Source organism: Anticarsia gemmatalis, chromosome Z (genome assembly GCF_050436995.1).
Source record: "Anticarsia gemmatalis isolate Benzon Research Colony breed Stoneville strain chromosome Z, ilAntGemm2 primary, whole genome shotgun sequence".
Classification (NCBI taxonomy): domain Eukaryota; kingdom Metazoa; phylum Arthropoda; class Insecta; order Lepidoptera; family Erebidae; genus Anticarsia; species Anticarsia gemmatalis.
The window spans coordinates 13,054,335-13,075,165 of record NC_134776.1 but is presented as its reverse complement, the minus strand read 5'-3'; the positions used below and the strand labels follow the sequence as shown (position 1 = coordinate 13,075,165).

General features: G+C 35.6%; 1 protein-coding gene across 2 annotated transcripts in view; it reads right to left on the bottom strand.

The window, feature by feature from the left end:
- LOC142986193 (uncharacterized) overlaps window positions 1-20,831 on the bottom strand; it is a 63,820-nt gene that overhangs the window by 41,249 nt on the left and 1,740 nt on the right. The window contains exon 3 of one of the 2 annotated variants that reach the window (XM_076134531.1): window positions 15,097-15,280. In XM_076134531.1, coding sequence (XP_075990646.1) covers window positions 15,097-15,280 — 184 coding nt within the window. Of the gene's footprint in view, window positions 1-2,031; window positions 2,376-15,096; window positions 15,281-20,831 lie in introns of those variants that run through there. The other variant, XM_076134530.1, reaches the window with a different exon arrangement.

Sequence of the window (20,831 nt, the reverse complement as noted above, 5' to 3'; positions counted from 1 at the left end):
ATGACAATATTTCTTATATCGCCATTATGAATATAAGCTATTTATATTTAATTGAATTACAATTTCCTCCGGGTTAAAGTGACTACAAAGAGACTCAAGCCATCTGACGTAGATACAGAAAACTAGTTTAAGTTTATGCAATTTGTGCAACACAAAGTATAAAATAGTGTACGTTTACGCAATAATTCAAAGAACATACTTTTATTGTTTACTCTAGTAAATTGCAATAATTTCAGTCGGTGTGGCCAGGTCAGTGAAACTGTAACGTAATATCGCTAAAGTAGGCAGGGCTTGTTATTACTATAGATCGTATTACGCAGCGTAAGACATTCTTAGGTACCTGCCAAATTAACATGATACTAGTTCTATGCGAAAAGTAAACAAAATTTGACAACGTAAGACATTTTTTTAATGAGCAAGTAGTTATAAAAAAAGTTTATTGAACTCTATTATTTAAATGAAATTGCAAATACAATGACGTTCATTATCTCAACTAAGTATCGGCTCATTCTAAATCTGAATAACAATTTTAGTGAACCGTCTAAAATTATTTTCCGATTTCCATCGCTCTAACGTAATGCAACTCAGAAATTATTCATACTCATTCATTGTCAAAATATAAAAATAGAAATGAGAGGTCGAATTCTAAAGAAAATCTGTTTTGATAATCAGATATTTTTTGGGTTAAGAATAACTTTTAACTATAATAGTAAAACTAAAATAAAGTGAAGTGTTAAAATGAAATGACAATTTCGCCGGTAGTATAACAAAACCTGAAAAAGAAATTAAAAAACAAAAATAAAAGAAAAAAAACATAAAATAAATGAATTACCATAGTTGTATCGCAAAGCATCGATTTGTTAATCAGTTTTCGGCTTGAAGATGTTGTTTCACCTCGGAGAGTTCTCCCGTCGGTTACCATAAACTTTTTAGGACTTAACAACTTTGATTCTATGTAGTAGGAAAATAGAATCGTTAGTTATTAAGTCTTAAAAAGCTACAGCGCAGCACTCTTAGAGGACTAGTTTCGCCAGCAGAAACACACCAGGAACATAATTAAGTAATGAACTTCCTTCCGCTAGGTGTTGACTCATTGTTTGAAGTTGAACCTCACTTCAATTACAGTTTCCTAATAATATTTGTCTATTACCCACCTTTACTATCCGTCTTATGAATCAAATGTATAATAAATACAAAATATATATTTTTAGTATTATAAATACTTCTGAATGAGAAATCATTAATAAGGACTCCTATGTACACCAAACTCTTAAAATTGTGTGTCCCCAATATATCTTAATTACTTAGAAGAGTAGTTGAATGTAGAGTAATGGAACAATTAAATAAATAAACCTTGTTTCGCAAGAACAATATTTTCTTCATAAATTCTTATATTATCGATAATTACAAAAAGATCTTGTTTATAGAATTATGGCAATTGCTTAGGTTATCGTTAAAATAGGTCAAGATCTGTAAGTAGCGAAACGTTCAAAAAAGCCGGCCGGCGACTTACACTTGTTGCTAACAAAATTCCGTAAGAATATACTTGACGAATTCTATGGAAAATGAAGGAAAACTCTATAGAAAATAATAAAACCATCAACAAAATATTGTATCAAAATATTGGAAAATTTTAGAAACATAAACCTATAAAAATACATTTGTACAGTAGGAAAAACCTAGTAAAAAGTATTGTGCGTATGATTTTTCCAGAAAAACGCGAATAGATTAGTTAGAATAAGAAAATTGTTTGATTACGCCCCAATTTAGGATAAAATAAGCATGTAAGAAAGTATTTTACCGACGGACACCAGTGACAAGTACATAATAAAGAGCAATATTTAGCGAGTTGTTAAATACCGCAAGGACAATGAAATATATTACTAAAACCGCGTTTAACCTGTTTCAGTCTTAGAATATAGGAAATGTCCTAAATTTTCAAAGTTACGACCCATTCTGACACTTTAAAAGTTATAAAGTACTTTAGCCAATTTTCCAGGTAGCGGACGGAAGTTCATTAAAGGTACTTACCCTTTGGGGACAACTGAAGAGTTGCCGTAGTGTTGTAAGTGGAGGGCCATGTTCGTGGGCTGAGCTGCACAGGGTTGCGCTTGCGGCGGCGGCGGCGGCGGCGGGCATGGCTGGCTCGGCGGGACTCCGGGCGGCTGCGGCGGCTGCATTGGTTTGTTTTGGTAGCACGGAGGATATGTCGCGAATTGATAATCGTTTTGGTTTATCGGACTATCGAGATCCGGCAGCGACCATTCAGCCATGGTCTGCTCTTGGACGTGGACGTCGGAGTACTGCGCACCGACGGCACACGCGTGCAGCGGCGGAGGCAACGCGCGCGCACTGACGCGCCCCGCTTGCGTCTCCCGCCGTCGGTGCAACGCATAAACAAACTGCAAATCCTTTATCTGGCCGCTTCACGGCACTCGCCGATGTACGTCGTTAGTCGGCTACTGATAAAGGGCGGTCTTGAGCCGCGTTCACACTTAACTAATTAATCACTTAGCTACTACTGCAACTCGTCAGCCTATCACATTGCAAACATAGAGTCAATGTCATGAAAAGTCAGTTAGGAGTTTTCATTTTTATTTTTATCAGTTCATACGGTTTGTTTACATTATTACGCAGTTTTCACGTGGTCGATTGTGCGGTTTTCGTCACCGCTGCATGGTAATTGAATCATAGAGTTTATGCATCGATTATACAATGGATTTTATTTATGTTAGACTGTTGACCGTTAGTTATTCCTAACGAAGCAGTCGAAGGTAATATAGAGTTATACACGCTTGACATAGTAGGAAGGAAAAGTTCAGTTCACGTTGACTGCAAACGAAATAAATAAGTAAGCGATAACCTCTTGTTCTCGTCACGCGGTGATAGAATACATAGTTCGATACATGCGTCGATGCATGTCTCTGTGTACCTGATTGGTTTAAGGTAAACTTAGATGATAATAACAAAGTTGCAAAATGAAAACATGTCTTGTTTACCCATAAATCCGCTGAGAGTGTAAATTAGATAGGTATGTACCTAATGATTAGAATTATTATGAATTATTATTGCAGCTGCATTAATTGATAGAGCCGATACGCGGACAGTTTAAGTAAACATGGACATTAGTTTATTTTAATGGTGGATGTATAATTTACCGCAGATGGCTAATTAACTGATCCGTCTGAAAGTATACAATACTTGTAGTTATGGGGATATGGACTGATAAACTTTATTTCAAGTTTAATATAGGAAAAAGAAAAATTGTTTTGATTTGTACAATCCAATTTGATGAGGAGAGTATGCAGTAATATGGATATAGCATACAGCAGACGTTATGATAGCACGGCTAATGGAACATTGTACCAACCCCTGCTCACTCATCTGAAAGCGATATACTTAATTGGTTCCACGTAGGACTGGAATTCGAACGCAAAGTGCCTAGTGCACATTGTGATTTTATTTTTGGTTGCAGGAAAATCTTATTAGAGCACTTTTTGGTAAAAGGCAAAGGTGTTAGGAAACCTTTGCAATACAAAAGCGACTCCTTTATTTAGGGCCGAGTATTCACGCTCCTAAAATTATACTAAGCCGCTCACTTGACTCACTTTGGTAAAATTGATCATGCAGTTAGTTAAAGTATATAAATGAAATATAGGTATAATTATTGTATTATAATAAACTAGTGGCTCGGCCCGACTTCGAAGTAGAATTTTACCCGATTGAGCACATACTTGCAAAAATTTGGATCCCAGCCTATCACGTAGAAACCTTGGTCTAATAGTTACAAACACATGAAATAATGGTTGATTTGACATGATTCATTTTTATTTATGTAGTAAAAGAGACTGAAAATGAAAATGAAAATGTACACGTGAGCCGCGCTGCATTCATAACTAGTAGGTATATTTTATGTTTTATGGAAGACCTCCAATAACCACTTTAAGTAACTTATTCTACTTGTGAAGACTTAAGGACGGTCGGAGGCCATGCCCGTACTATTTCTCTTTGAAGTTTTTTGTATAATGTACACCACTTAGTGCAATAAAGCTCTATAACAATGACTACTAGGATTCAAGGCGATACTACAGCCTTTAACGACATTCTAATGGATTGCTCAAGTATGCGAATAAAACGGCTAATTATAATTATTGAATTATTAGCTCACTCAATGAACATATTATATATAGCCCAACGACTTACAATAGTAGAGGGCCTTATAAGGATAGTTCGCGGCTGCCGGAGGTGTACAAAATGTATATGTTAGAACATCAGCGGTCCACAGGATTATGCAGGTGACGTTAACTTATCTGATACATCTACTTTATTTTGGAAATACGAAAAATAATTATTATAATGTTGATATATTGCCAAGGCTGCCATCTAAGTTGTCGAACTAAATACATAATCAAGTGCATAATGTATGAGTCCCGTAAAACAGACTTTATAAGATTATGATGACTGTCGGAGAAGAAGATGCATGGATTGTGTGAAATAGGATATAGAATTGAATGGTGTTAAGACAGAGTTGACGGCTGATAGCGATGGGTAGAGGAAGAAAACATGCTTTGACGATCCTTCTTAACACAGGATATGGTCGAGACAACGATGACGATGATGGAAATATCAATTCCGTCACGAATATGAGCTTACTATACTTATTATTTATGGGCATAAAACGTTTAATTAAATTAATATTTTGACATGTCTCGCCCTAAGGAGTAATCAAGAATTGCTCAGACTTTTGCATAAATACAAACAACATCGAATCTACAAATTCCGGCGACTACCTACCCCCTTCGACGCGACCGTCTCGCCGTCTAACAAATTTAAATACTCTTTTTTGAGATCCGAATAGCACGATAGCAGAATATCCGCTTTCCTTATTAATTAACAGGGCTTATTGGACGACGACGTCGGATCGCACTGGGATACTACTATATACATTTCTTTTGACATGTTGTCGGGTATTCCTTGCAATTATTTGAATTCTGTTTATGCCTTAATTATAAAATACAGACGGCAGACGTAAAAGAACATTACAACGTTACACAAATTTTCGCCGTGTGGAGTCGAGTCGTGAGTAGAGCCCGATTGCTAGCGGTAATATTAGAGAAATTTCTGAACGAAGTACTTCTCCACAATGCGTATTAGCATTGCCATCCAATGTAGCAATACTACTGCCCTTTAGGTATCTTTAGGCACGTTTCAAGACTACAGGACAAACACACAGAGGGCGAGGTCAAGGAAATAGAAGAACAGACACAAAAATAACAGTCTTAGTAATATTATAAACGCGAAAGTTTGTGATTCATGCATGCAGAGTATGCATTTTTATGTGACTTCAAAGGCAGGAGACTTTTCAATTCCGATGGCATGTTTTTTACGAATATACATTTTCAGATGAGACGAGATTTCTAATCGGATTTACGTGATTCTTTTTTCATCGACGCGGTATTGCTGCCATATGGTTTTATAAAAATTTAGTTTTTAATATTTCAGTATTTTTATCAATTTGAACGATGTAGTTTTTATGGCACTTGAGTAGTAAACAAATAGTTTGACGCTTTGCGTGCGCATTGCTCTTCTTAAGTCACAGAAACTACATTAAAAGTGCTGTAAATTTTTGAACCAAGAAGGTAGGATAGTTACGGTTCAACGTTTATTGGATACTTGAACATGTCTTTTCATATCATCCAAAGAAGTAGAAAACTAGCAGTCTTAAATGCGCACAAATTATTTTATAGTTTAGTCAAAATGCCATCGTATTCAAACGTATAAGATGGTAGCATGTGTTTTAAATTAAATTTTTGATGAGATATTTTTACTTTTTGAAGACCATTTTTTTAAGAGTAGTTTGTCTTTATTTTATTGCTAATCTTTCACGTATATACTAGTTTTATGGTTACACACTTACACTGTAGTTTCCAACGTGGATTAATACATACCTATACGATACTCTTATGCCTACAATTGTAAGAAGACATGAGCAGAAGCTGTTACCATATATTTTTAGTAGTAGTTACAGGTACCTTGTTAAATAGTAGTTGTTTCTTTAAATGAAGAGTGACCGTTAGTTTCCTAACTTCAGTCTAACTATTCGCATCAGTCTACTTCAATTAAGGTTGGTCAAGCCGTGGTGACGGGGTTACATGACTAAATCGTTATGGAACTTATAAATAACAACTTTTGCATTACAAATGGACGTGTCATGTAAATGTCACACTGTATTCGTGATATTACTTAAATATCTCCGTAGCATTATACGTTAAAATAACATCGACAGTACGAACCTTAAATTATAAGGCATGCTACGTAGGTACGCTTTTTTGATATCTTCATATATAAAAATAATTCAACCAATCATATTGTCTCATTGCTCTGCAAAGGTTCTATCCTGCTGGCGTTCTATGAGCGAAAAGTGGGGAGCTAGGCTTTGGGTCCACGCCGGCCAAGGTTAGGGACTTTGCATGCATCATAACGAACCGTTCATCTTATTATAAATTACATTTACAGTTTTTTATTGTCTAAAAGTAATCACTTCTGTGGCGCTCTCGTGTTGGAGAAATTATTTTGTTGCTATTTCAGTTGACAAATATGACATTCATCCTTTCTTACAAATAGTTAATAAATTCGGCATCGGTCATTCCAATCATGCTACATTGATCTTAGTGGTTCACGAAACTAGACTTTGATCATCAAACTACTGAACATTGGCTCTTTGGTCTGTCAACGACAAAACTCAGTAGAACTAATCCAAGCTTACGCCATGTTTATTAATAGCAGTATAAGTCTTAGACCCGACCTGACCCGGATATTTACTTAAGGTATCAGTAAAGTCATAATTTTACTAAGTAAAAGATCTGTCTGGTGATAGAAGAGTGTCAGAAAGGTGATATTTTCTTTACGTGTGTAAAGTTCATCATTAATTATGTTGAAATCACGTTTAAACGTGATGGATTACCTCTTGAATTAGTTTAGTAACGGGTAGGCCATTTCACAGGTACTTTATTTGTTTTAGAAATTGGAAAAAATCGAATGAACTCTGTATTAACAAAGTTAATGTAAAATTGAAAATCTGAGTGTCAGATACACCTATCTGGTTAATTAATAAACAGTGTGGTAATCAAATACAAGCAAAATGTTGTATTTCAATACAAAAAATAATAAATGCATATACCTATTACTCGTGTGGTCTGCCGGTAGTGCTTTGATAACGAAATTCGATTTTCAGTTGCAGGCAAGCATATATTAATTGGATTTTCTCTCAGTAAATTATCAGCAGGGTGTTACAGTATGTCCAAACTGTAACAATAGACGAGCGCTCTATTATTTGGCACCAAAAGCATCGCAGGTGAAACGGTGACATTTTAATTAAACCGTGCAGGCTCGTGACGTGTTGGAAAAATAAACAATATAGGGGTTAGTGTTACCTAGCTTTTTTGTATGTATTTTTCAAACAGGTTTAACGAGGTAGTTAGTTACCTGTTCGGGACGTTTCACCTCCTACCACATGTACAAGCCAATCGGTTTGCGAAACTAAATTGAATATGCAAAATTGATGCATTTCCTATTTTCCTTCGAGAGCTTAATGCGATATTAACTGGATAGCATATGAACCGCAAATTAAATAGTAGGTACAGGTGGTTAGAGTCAGTATTAATTATACAACTTTTGTGGTTATTATGGTAAAATGATTTGCACCTACTTTTAATTAGTGTAACCGCACTTTGATTTGTATCTGTTATTGGTTGGATAATTATCATGTTATTACAATATTTCCCTTAATCCCGTAATTAAGCTAAAAAATTTTTCGTCGAGTAATAGTAGTTTTTTTACAAATTACTTATGTTTGAGAATTATTAATTTATTAGTTCTGTGATAAATCACAATTTTGGCTGCTTGAATAGTCTACAATAGACAAGTAAAGTGAACTAGTTCTACGACTAATGACATCTTTAGATAGCATAATAATATATAGAGCTGAAGAAAATCGGTGCATAAATAAGAACAGAATGGTACATAAAAGTTTTGAATGAAATACCGACCACTCGTATACCTTGGTTGAAAACACCGGAGAAGACGAGTAGAACTGCAATCATTCTGAAATATCATCTAGAAAATACACCCTGCATTTAAGTTTTCGAAAATTGAAGTAAAAAGACTTAAGCGGGATATGCAGCCAACAATGCGATCTAACTCAGGATATTGAATGCCGTCCAATAAGTTGCGACGAAACCCAATCAGTGATTTTCTGCGCCGGCACCAGGTAAGGCTATTTCACGATAATATTTTGTTGCAACTGCTAATGATTTGTTTTCGATTCAATAAATAATTGTCTACTAACTCTCTGAGCGTCGAAAAGTCGAAGATTGTATCGTGCAAAATTTTCTAGTTTATGAAATTCCTATTCCTAAAAACTTTATTGTCAGTAAAATTTATCTCTGTAAATAATATGATAGACAATGCCCTTATATACAACGTATCACCGTTTCATATTTAGTTCATATTGGACAAAATACTTAAGCTGCAAACATTTGTGCAGGTCGTAGCGCTAGTTGTGGAGTGACCACTCAAACTTATGTTTAGGTGTGCCACCACACCAGGTGCTTTGACAATAGGTTTAGTTAGAAGTCTGTAAGCGGATTCGTTCTATTGTCGAATTTGGTAAACAAGTTTCTAACATACATTGTTCTAGTTTGTGTCAAACTAAAATCGTTTGCGCTGGGAACAGCGACGAGAGGTGGCGTCCGCGACTTGTTCAATGTTCATACAATATGTGCTTGAATGAGAGTGAACTTTAGCGGAGACAGGCACAACAGTTCGTCCACTAATTAGATCTTGTTAGAATGCGGTTCAGTTAAAGCGCGCACGGTGCTCTGACGTGACCCTTATGTCCAATTACCATTCATGTTGCAGTTCCAGGACACTCGTAATTCTGTTTTGTTCTTTGATTTACAGCCTTCAACTGTAGAGTGCATGTTGAACATGGTTTATGTCCATGTTGGAAAATGTTCTCAGACAACTCATGCCGAATTTCAAATGATTAGTGGAAAACATTATAACTAAAAATACAATATTGTAAATACTCTTGTATAAATAAAAATTACATATTTTGGCGAAAGATACTTTATGACCATACAATTCAAGTACAAGCAATACATACACAGTAGGGTGTTTCATTTTTCTGAAGTTGTGATTTTAATGTGACTTTGCACGGCCCCTGATTCTCAATGGTGCAAACAAAATTTCAGTCAAATTTCATTGTGATTGGACAATATTTAAAGGTTGCACACATTGGTGACTTTTATCTTGATATAGCATAATTTCGAATTTTGTACCATATTGTGCTAGTGTGGGTTTTTATTCTATAATTCTTATGTGGGATTATATTTGTCGCAGGTTAGTAATCTATTTTAAACATAGGGACTAAGAGAGGTATTTGGTTATTAGAAAAAGTGCCTTTTAATGATTTTTTAAGAGCTAGACTTCCTTCAAAAGAGCAATTACTTTGGTGTTGAATTATCACCGTAAAGAAATGAAACAAACACTCTCAAATGCCGCTAAATTTTGCCAGTGCTAAATTCTTAGATGTGTGGACGAAAGCCAATAGTACCCTTGTAAAAAATTTATACACAACAATTTGAGACTAAGGCTCTCCTATTCAAGGATTATTAGAAAAACAACGTGTGGTAATGGTTAGTTACATTCAAAGTATTCTAAGGGACAAAACCATCCAAGAGAGGACTACAAGGAGTTGTTACTACTCTCACTCCCGTTATTTAGAAGGTTGAGCTGAAATCAACTTCAGTTTCAGAATTCCGTCAGGCAAGATCGATGACAAAAGCATAATATATTATTATACACTTAAAATTGTTTTTTTTTTCACAATTGAACATATTTCAACGCAATTCGACAGGAATTAATGAATAGAATAGATGATTCCGTCAGTCTCATATACGTCCGTTTGTGGCACGAGGCACCTGTAAGCCGATGGGCTCATATGACTTGACTTACTACATTTATTAAATTCTTAGCCAGACGAAGACAAAAGTGCTATTTCAGCGGCCAAAAGACGTCTGACATCTATCAGAAACAAACGTGTGACTGGCTTCTTTTAATGAACATTTACGTGGAGAAGCGAAGGAAAAGGTGCTTCAAAATCTGGAAATGGTACCCGCAGAACAAAAAGAAAAGATGGGGTTGGAAGGTAAAGGACTGGACTTTAAAGAAACTATCGTAAGCGATTTTGTAACAAAAAAAAAACAAAGAGTTTCTTCGAGCTGTTTGGAATCCACGATTTGACAGAGTACTGCAGTGATTTACTAAAGATCCAAGTAAATGTTTTGAAGGTGGTTATTAATACTGCAGAACGAGGAATAGTTCTAATGTAAGAAAAGTTTAATGAAACGGTGAAAGACGAGCAACAAAAACAAATACTGTTGATGGTAGTCAAAAATCACGGAAAAGACGTCACCAAGTGAACTAAAGCTGAGCTACTATCTTATAAAATTGTTTGATGCGTATTGTTTATCGTCTGTCACAATGAATATTAATTTTAGTATTCAAAGAATATTATTATATAGAGTTTTGATTTCAATTTTTTTAATAAATGTGATGAATATTTATAGTTGAATATTTTTCATACATTTTCAAAAGTGACCAAGTGTGCAACCCCTAAATATTATTCAAACGGCTTGAAATTTGGTATACATACCTTTTACATGACTGAGATCTGAAAGGCGAGCAAAGTCTAGAAAAATAATACATTAATTTTTTTGCCTTAGTAAGTGAAACACCCTAATACACAGTATATAAAATCCGAGTATATAATCAAAATCACGTTACCACGGTACGGCAACGGGAACGGTGTTGTTACGGTGCCGCCGTCGCTGCCGTGTTAGCATTGTTGTCTTTTTAGAATACCACCCCTATTTCCCCTTAAAAGTTAACAAAGTTTAAATTCGCGGTCTACTATTCACCAGTCATATTTACGCCTTATGTAGAGACGAGCCTTGCCCTTTAGCCGTTCTATTTTTCAAACTTCAGCTGAACAAGCCGACAGAGTAAGCCTTTGAAACTGTGCCTGAACGAAACATTGGGATTTCTACCTCATTATCTGCAGTTGCAAGCACTGGCATTTAAAAAGCTGGCTTTTTAGGCTTACCTTTTCGTATTTTATGATTTTTTCGAGATAGTTTGCTGACATTTACATTTGTGCATCATACCTATTATACTACACTTGCATCGCATGACTGTTATCTAATATTACAAGGGAATTACCGCGAGCATGCATTATTCACTTTGGTCTGCACTGAGCCCAGATTGCGATTACAGCCAGAGTAACCTGGCCGAAACGTCAAGCAAACCAAGTTAAACCATGTATATGATCGCGTTAATCCCCTAGTACTGTGTAATTTGATTATTATCAACGTAATGTAGCGTCCGGAGCGGTTCTGTTTTATGACTGCGAGGAATATTAAAATTGACGGACCGTTGTTAGGTCCTGGTTTATTTGGTATAGATATGTAGTAGGGTGGAGAAAATAAAAAGGATGGTGCTCGGAGCTCGCTCAACATGTATCAGAGTTGTTGATTTGTGCCCGCCTCCCCATCGTGGGGCAATAAGAGAACAATGAATGGCAAAGAGGATTAAATAGAGCATTGAGTTGCATGTCTGCTGTCATATCTTTTGATCGATAATTTAAAGGAACTAATACAATGATCCAGCCTATTTTAATTTTTATGGATATGCAAAGAACCGCGATCGCCGCAAGATAGTCACGCGGTATATCTGAAAGCAAAGTGCACCTAAAGGCATATTTACAATAACTTTAAATAAGTATCACGTTGCCTGGTCTCTGCTACCGTTATGGAAAAAATGATTTTATGTTTTTATGTTAAAGCTCGAATTACGTAAAGGTAGTAATCTTTTCAAAACACCTTTTCTAGCGCATGCTTTTGCGATTACACTAAGACAAGAAAATGCACTCTTAACGACCAACCCCGTCTTCGCCATTACCTTTTCACTTTTCTAGAAAATAACAGGCTGCTATATTGAAATTAGAGTAGAACTCGACTCTACAAGCAACAGCCGTGTGTGATTTGGTCTTTGCTTTGTCTGTGCTTCAGTTCGTGTCTCACACAGCTTCGTTATTTTTCAAAGCCTCTTTATACTGTCTCGTGCCTGGCTGCAATTTTATAACCAGGTGTAATATGATTTTCGAACACAATGAACAAGTAATTTAAAATATGAAATAGATGCCGAAATATTTGCTCTTGAAATTAGAAAAGGAGTAAAATTCTGTCATAAAATATTTACTACATGTGATCACATAGCCTTGCTTTCATTGTCTAAGGTTAAAGAGGATGGATGAAACACCAATTCAAAACAGAACTTTATACCGAAACCCTACTTTTAAGGTTTTATCGATGATATATATCGTTTAAAATCTGTTCGTTAATCCTAAAATGCACGCATATTCAATTTTGGTTACAGCAGATTTGTAAAATTAATCCCTAACCTCAATTAATTTGCTAAACAATCCCCGAAACTGATCGGAGTGGATTTGTATATGAGTGGAATTGGGTAGGAATGTCCATTATAGTTACAGAGAACTGCAACAGTCTAAATTGACTGATTGAATACCGATATTGTTAATTTGCAATGCGGTTGCAATCCCTCACTAGAATTTGCTAATAAACAATTCCGGTTATGAAATGTGATTAAAATGAACTCCATAAATATTTTACACATTACTAGGAGTAAGTACCGCATAATATAATAAGGCATACATTAGATACTACGTACAGCCAGCACCAAAAGTAGCCGGTCATACTCAATCTTTGTAACCCTATATACTGAACTGAGCACATTATTCCATAGAAAAAACATTTGCTATTGATTGAAATGTTTAATTCTGACTCATTTTACCTGATTTTAATCAGTTATTTATTTAAGTTACGTAACACAGAGGTTTTGAAAATATGAAGTTGTTAAGCGACTTTTGGAGCTGACTGTACTATAATTATTAAGAATGGTAACCTTCATAACTACAGCAGGTTTAACACGACTAGGAACAGAAAGTCTTCCAATTTTCGAAAAGGATCCTTTAAAGTTAAATATGTACATCTCTTCCAAGGAAATTTTCTGCATATTATTTCATTTGAAATATCCACAGAAGACACCGGCAGAGACTGGAAAGTAAAGTGATTGGTCAATTGATGAAAGGTAGAGCATTAAGAGCATTTCCCTTTTTCGTAAATCGCTACGGCACGAGTACGCGTTGCAATTTCATAAAGTGCTTAAAGCAAACAAACTTGTCCGGGAATAATGATTAAAAAAGGTAATAAATTGGAAAATTGCTTAATTTATTCATTGACTCCATGCACCTGGTTAAACAAGGGCTTGATTAATTCCACTCAAAATATTTTAAAACTATCTTTTTCATACGATTTATTTAACATCGAATGCGTAAAGAGATAAAATGATGTAAAATAATACGGATTTTCTACTTATACTTAGTTACTACCAACACCGTTTCAGACAAAAGATATAATAAAAGATTTTCACTCATTTTCATTCGTAAATTTGATTTCTAAGCTAGCTGATAATCTTTTAAACAGTTGTGCTCTTTTGGGGATAATTTAGCGTGTCAAAGGTAGTCTTTGTGTAAGAGATCAGTATTATTTTTGAGTATTAATCAATAATACTGATAATAAAATGTAAAAAGCTTTATTGTCTACTTTCAAGTATAAATCCAATCACCGATTTTTACTTTGTGACTTGACTGACTTTTGATATATTTCCAATGCGGCTTTCAACATACAATACAAATTAATGAATTTATTTCAATATTTACGTAAACATTAAATCTTACTGTTTCATCATTAACAAAATTGGAGTATTTTGCTATCATTTGTAATTAAATATAAAAGATAATCCGTTCAGTAGCGCTAATGACGAGAGTGGTCAAAGTGGTCCTTAAGCCGAAACATTACTGTTGCATAAATGATAAAACATTTTCGAGAGTTCGATTCCTTTACATCTGTAGTCTGGCATTTCACTAGAATTTTTTTAATGTCTGCGTAATATGATTTCGGAATGATCATGATCGCATGATGAATGAAGTAAAGCAATCGTAATAACAGTTCTCGTTACGTTCGCTTATTATTTCATAGCAGGATTAACACTTCTACATGGCTTGACCTTCAATTACTATAACTGTATCACTCATTATGTACGCCCATTGTTCTTCACTTACTTATAATGACTAGATTAATTTATCGAGAGTTGTATAACCAATATTTGGTTCTAAAAGGAATATTTTAACAATAGAGCACATTTCTATGTGCTTCAAAAACAAAGGTATTTTTTGTTCGAATCAAAACATTTATGTACGCGTCATGTTCGTGTTTCGGGCCACGTTTTCCCCCATTTTTATGTGCCGTTCACTATCAATTCAATGTGCAATAAAACTGCAAAGTACAGTACATATGTGAGTACAAAATGTCCAGTTTTTTAGCTTTACCGACATGTCTGATTCCCAGGCGCAAAAGGATTTTTCAATTTGGAATGAAAATTCGTGGGCGGCGAGAACAAACCCAACATCGTGTACAGGATCACAATATGCATCTACTGAAAGGTCTTTGACTAAAATGAAAGGGGACAATGAAGTGCTGACAGAATGCGTGAATTTTTCGCATGCCTTCGAGCCATAACCTAACACTACATATGGAATAGGACTGGATGGACAGAGCAAACAAAATTGCTGCACATTCTCTTGTTTTTTGTTCGGTGTACCAAAATATATATTCAAAAAAATATTATCGATATATTTTCTGTTCATTCCGAATTCGCCAAAATAAATAGGATATTTGCTACCGTTTACCGTACTTCTTTCAATTGTTAGTTTGTTACCTCTCTTCTCTACCTTCACTCCAACAGCTTGAGACAATATTTCGAAGATTTTTAAGGAAATCTGTACGCACCTGTATTTTAGACGTGTAGATAATTCTGCTGCCAAGACGTATTCTCTAAGTAACACTACAAATTCGCTCTTACGTTAATTATTCTATGAAAAATAATCTGCCTAACCTGGAGGTGGATATTGTTGAGGAGTCATCGTCTCCGGAGAGGGTTGAGATGGGGGAAGGCACTCGGGCATCTTCGGAGCCGTCCGGCGAGGCGGGCGCGGGCGACTCCGGCACCTGTAGGTAGTCCCGCGTGCTGCGGATCACGCCCGGCGTGTGGCTCTCCGTCTCCGCCATGCCGCTTAGATCTGAAGAAAACATCCAAATAAATCAGCGCGTTATAAAAAAAAAAAATCTCTACAACTGTTTCTGCAATCTGGGTGTATACGACTGCTGATCACGAGGTCTCGAGTTTAGTACCCCGCTTGTAAAAGTGCTATCTACTCTAATTCACAATAGAATGCTCTCTAATAGTAGCTCGGAGTTGACTATCGTGCCGTGCATATGGCAGTAGGCTTGCCCCTTATTCGATTGACTAGATTTCAATGGCGAAACATGGATGTAGGTTTAAACCCGAAAGTGTAGGCAGAGGTGTATGCTCTGCCTGCACCTTTGAGTATAACAGGCATATGTATTTTCAACGATTCGAGGAATATTTAAGTGGCATCAAATTGGCGAAGGAGCTTCGCTCTGCACGAGTGAATATGACACTTTGGTACTAGTTGCAACTCTGTTATGAAGTCGAATGCGAATATTTTCATAGGGCAAATATTTTTTAGGAACATTTATTGCAATAATATTTCAAAGCAGTTAAAATTGGACGGAGTTACTTCAATTCATGTATAATGTGCCCCATGCTTAGTTGCATTTTATTTAAGGAATGTGACAATAATTGCAAATTTTGTATTCATTGATTCAATCTATACAAGTATTTTTCGCAGATAAACACACAATTAAATCAAAAACACTACTTTTTTGTAAGTAATTAGCATGTTGACTGACTGATGACATGCCTCGATTTCTCTTAAGTGTAATTGGCTGGCGAAAAATCTTAATTTATACATATCATTCGTCTAAGTGAAGCTAATTGGATTGGCGCAGTTTCAAACCGATCGTTATCAAGTATGGCGTGATCTATGATAGCCATTGAGGTATGTTTCTGTGGGATGGAACGTGAAAACCCTACGCTGAATAGCGTATTCCAAAACACTAAAGACAATAAAGTTGAGAGTAGCTATCGATAAGTTCATTTTGATAATTGGCGTATATTGTTTTCTTAATTTTGAAGTTTTTTTAAAACTACGGTACAATGTTATTTTATCAACTGTCTGGCTGCATTTCTCTCTTCTGTATTTTATATGAGAGTATTACTTATCAGCCCATAGAGTATCGGTAGATTTTGGACAGAAATTTTTAATGTCTATATGTGGAGATGGGGATCACACTTTACCTTCGACAATCGAAACTTTTATGCAGACAGTGGGTACTACATTTATTCCTGTCGTTGAGTAAGCTCCTGTAACGATAGTCACTATTAAGTCATGTATAACAGAAATCCAAAACATTCTCGAACATCTACAACGTATAAATCTGTAAACTATTAACATCATACTAAAACCTTCACCTCGTAAGATGTTGTGCGAGATTAACAAAAGCTCTCAAAGTAGTTTCACGACACTGCATCCTTATACTCGTTCGTAAAACTTGTTAGCGTAAAGGAAACCTCTCGGCGCTTGTCGCATGTTTGTCGCCGAGCGAAGGATCACTCATATTCTAGTTTAAGCACTTTTAAGAGCCGTCTTCGTGAACTTGCATCAATAAGTCTTTGAAGATAGATAGTCTACTATATTATGCTATGTACATCGTACTTAGTTTTCCTTTAAAATGCGTCTCGTTTTAAAAAATACTTGGGAACCTTTTAAAAGACTGACGAACGTTTTCTATTAGGTACTTTACTAAATGTACTCAAGGTTTCATCTTATTTATTTATAGAGCTAAGCTAAGTATTTCTAAGTCTCTTCTCGTCTCTCTTCTGTGTCATTCTCTTATTTGTTAAGTGTAGAGCACAAATTTACTTTGTCCCATGGTTGAACTAAGAATGAGGGTTAGCTGAAGTTAGATTAATAAATACACAATATTTTTTAAAAATATGTATGTAACTTTTTTCAAATTACTGCGATGTCGGAGTAATATTTTAAACGTTCCTATTTCCGAAAGAGTAGTACGAGTACTTATAGTCCTACTAAGAACTAAAATGCATTCATGCTTTGTATATATATCAGCTTAGCCATTCTTCCAAGCTATGTTGGAGTCGGCTTCCAGTCTCACCGGATGCAGCTGAATACCAGTGTTTTACATGGAGCGACTGCCTATCTGACCTCCGCAACCCAGTTACCTGGGATAACACGATATCCTTCGGTAAGACTGGTTGTCAGACTTTCAAGCTTCTGACTACTGTTAACGACTGTCAAAGATCTTCGAAAATGACAGCCGGGACCCACAATTTAACGTGCCTTCCGAAACACGGAGGAACTCGATATGTATAAGATGGTCACCCATCCACAAATCAACCTCGGCAAGCATGGCTTAACCTCAGAGATCGATCCGCGCGGCTGTTGTTAACTAAGCCACGAGCTCCTCAATTCAGCATTCATGCTTTGTGAAATATAATATTTCAATAGTAACTTACTGAACAATCCACTAAAGCTTCAAATCAACGCTTATCTCATCATCTTTGAAAACGAATCAACCATTCTCTAGGTTTTAAATCTAAAAAACGCAAACAGTGTATTGCTGTTAGTTTTACTCCACATCACAATACATATGACACTCGCTGGTCCAATAACACGTGCAAAAAAGTTTGACAAAATTGTATGGCGAAACGAATACCTTTGTGATGTTAGCATAGAGGAAACTAAACATCAAATAACTGCACAAAACAACCTCTCTATTTCAACGAGCCGTTTGAATCTTCATCGTCACTAAAACATGACATATTTTACCTAGAAAGCGAGTAAAAATTTGGTAATCCGACTATTGAACTTTCAATGGGTTCGATTCCCAGGTTGTACAAAGTACTATTGATCTTTTTTTAATTCTTATTGTCAAAGTAGCCCGGAGTTTGGCGATGAGGCTATATGATAGTAGGATTGTCCCCTATTTCACGGAACTAACTTTAAATACCAAAATGCGGATGTATTATACACCTTTGAGTATAAAGTGTAGATAATAAGTAATATTATGTATGTGTACGTGTTTTTAAATACACTTTATTATCTGAACAATTCGTACGTATATATTATCGTCATTTCGTAGGTCTATCAGTCGACCTAAGTCTAAAGAAATGCAGTTACGTGTTCCATTTGTAACTACGAATGCATTGCGTAATAATGGACGTTTAATATTCATAATAGTTTATTTATACGCCATACGGCATATTTTACAAATATTCGAAATAGTTGCATAGTTTTGTTTGAGATCATACTTAGTTCTGCGACTTAGTTTATTTTCGATTCCTGGTAATTCAGGACTTTGTCGTCTATCGCTGTCTTAGGTCACCTAAAGTCTGCAGTTAATTTAACCTGCCCTCCCTATGATAACTAACCAAATGTTAGGCAATTCTTTGAGGAATGAGAGCGGAGTTAAGCTTTACGTTTACAACACCGGTCAAGTAAAGTTTTTTTAGGTATGTTTGAAGAACTCTTATACACACGTTTCTTTGCGATTTTCTTTTTACTTTTAAAGCAAATGAAACAAACATTCCTACATAAAATTTTAATCATGCCTTCTGGGATAGGTAGAGACCAGAGAACGAAACTTCTCTTTTTTATCTCTTAAAATCTTGTATAAATTATAACAATCGACCAGTTTGGAAAATATAGAGCACATTAATTTTCTTTGCACTTTCCGGTAATCCTTGCACAGAACTCTAGACATGAGTTTTATAAGTATGTAGTAGTGGTATTCAAAGAGAATTTCTCCACAGCTAAATCCCTGCCATTCCTTACATGCTATGGTACATAGTTCAGCAGCTATGACGCTAAATAATATTCAGGTTACAACAAATAGCGATGGCATTTTCCCACTCCGTTACTCTTTGTGTTAAAACGTTGCAACTTTTTATTTAGCCAGATATTTTGTTACAAGAGCTAGTCCGAAAGCCCTTGTAACAAAATATATAAAATTACTCTGTGCCCGACAGAGCCGTTCGTTACATTGTGCACACTCTGTTTGCACAATTTAGAAAATAACCCCCTGGACGCGACACTACAAACGCAAATACATATAGCTATGTTTTGCTAGCTGAAAGGCCTGTTTTTACGCGTTCAAATTGATATTGGTTAGTTTTACGGATGGTAGTTTGATGCTACATACATATTCTGTCACATAGGAATGGAACGGCAGCGTCCGACAACGACTTTAAAGGATAAACGACATAAACGTGATGGTTTACCGTTTTAAAATTTTGGAAATAAAGTATACCTATTATCTCTGTCGGACGACATCGTGAAATGTGTAGGACTGCAATCAAATGGAAAAGACAAGCGCAGGATTGTAAAAAATGGCGTTCTGATAGTTGGTCTATGCTCAACAGTAGGTGGAAGTGGGCTAGTAGATAGACAGAACATATATTTTAGCTCAACTTCTTCGGCCCTGGTCAAGTCTGGTCTAAGTTACTTAGCGCGGACTAAAACTATAAACTCAGCAACAACTTAACTTCAAAGCTTGCTTTTTAGTTGCTACTTACTTTTCTGGCAGATACTTTTAAATAAATAAACACGATTAACTCATTACGGACACTCCGCTGGAAATGAATAACTTTCTGTCGTGGTGAAAGAGAGTTAGCTTTTTATGGTAAAAAATGGTTTATCGCATTTTCCGGACAAACTGCGAGTCCTAGAAAAAGAGTTTAAATGGCAATAAACTATGGTATTTTTTTTGTTCTCAAATTATCGGCACCGATATAACACTGGTCAAGTCGAATCACATTTATTAGAAAAGCATTTTTCTAACATTCTTTTGGCTAATGTAGTACCGCTTACCGAAACTTCTAACTGATATTTCTAGAAAAGTATTGATTAAGTTAACGGGTGGAATTTTCTGTTGGTTTATTTACAGGACGTCACGTGGAGAAACTAAGTAACAACTAAGTAACACTTATCTGGGTGAAAAGCGTTGTAAGTTCAATTAGTTATAGATAACCTAACTTTAAAATAGACTGCCAGGCGATGACTATTAGAATTTACTGGAAATATAAAAACTTCACCCGTTGTTAGTCCAAGGGTCATACCTCGATGTAATTTTTTGTTCTTCGTTATACATTTCATACTTTCAATGTGCATATTTATTCTTTTTTACATATAAAAAGGATCATCTCTGGATGCATTAGGCTCTTCACATTAACTTGTTCGAAATCAAATTCGGTGTGACAAAATCCTCAACCCATACCTACTATAGGTCGTATTGTAAGATATGCAGAAGATAATATTATAATTACTACCTTTGGTACATCATAATATATTTATTATTTATTTTGTGATTTTGAGATTTCTTCCGAGAATCTGAGTCCTTCATTTGCGCAGGCCGTAGATCATACATCTTTAGATTACCTATATCTTAAATTTTATCATTTCTGAGCTTATTTCCCCAAAACTGCTTCAGCAGTTTTATAATGACGTAAATCGGAGATATGAAATAGGGTGGTTAAAAGTCATACGTACGATGATTTCTTTGATTTTCAGTCGACGCTAACTAATGTTATTCTAGCTCTTTTTACTTAACAATCTGAAATAATTATAGCCATGTAAAAACTAAGTAATCCATAGGTTAAGGAAAATAGCACAAAGGAGGCTCCTTCCC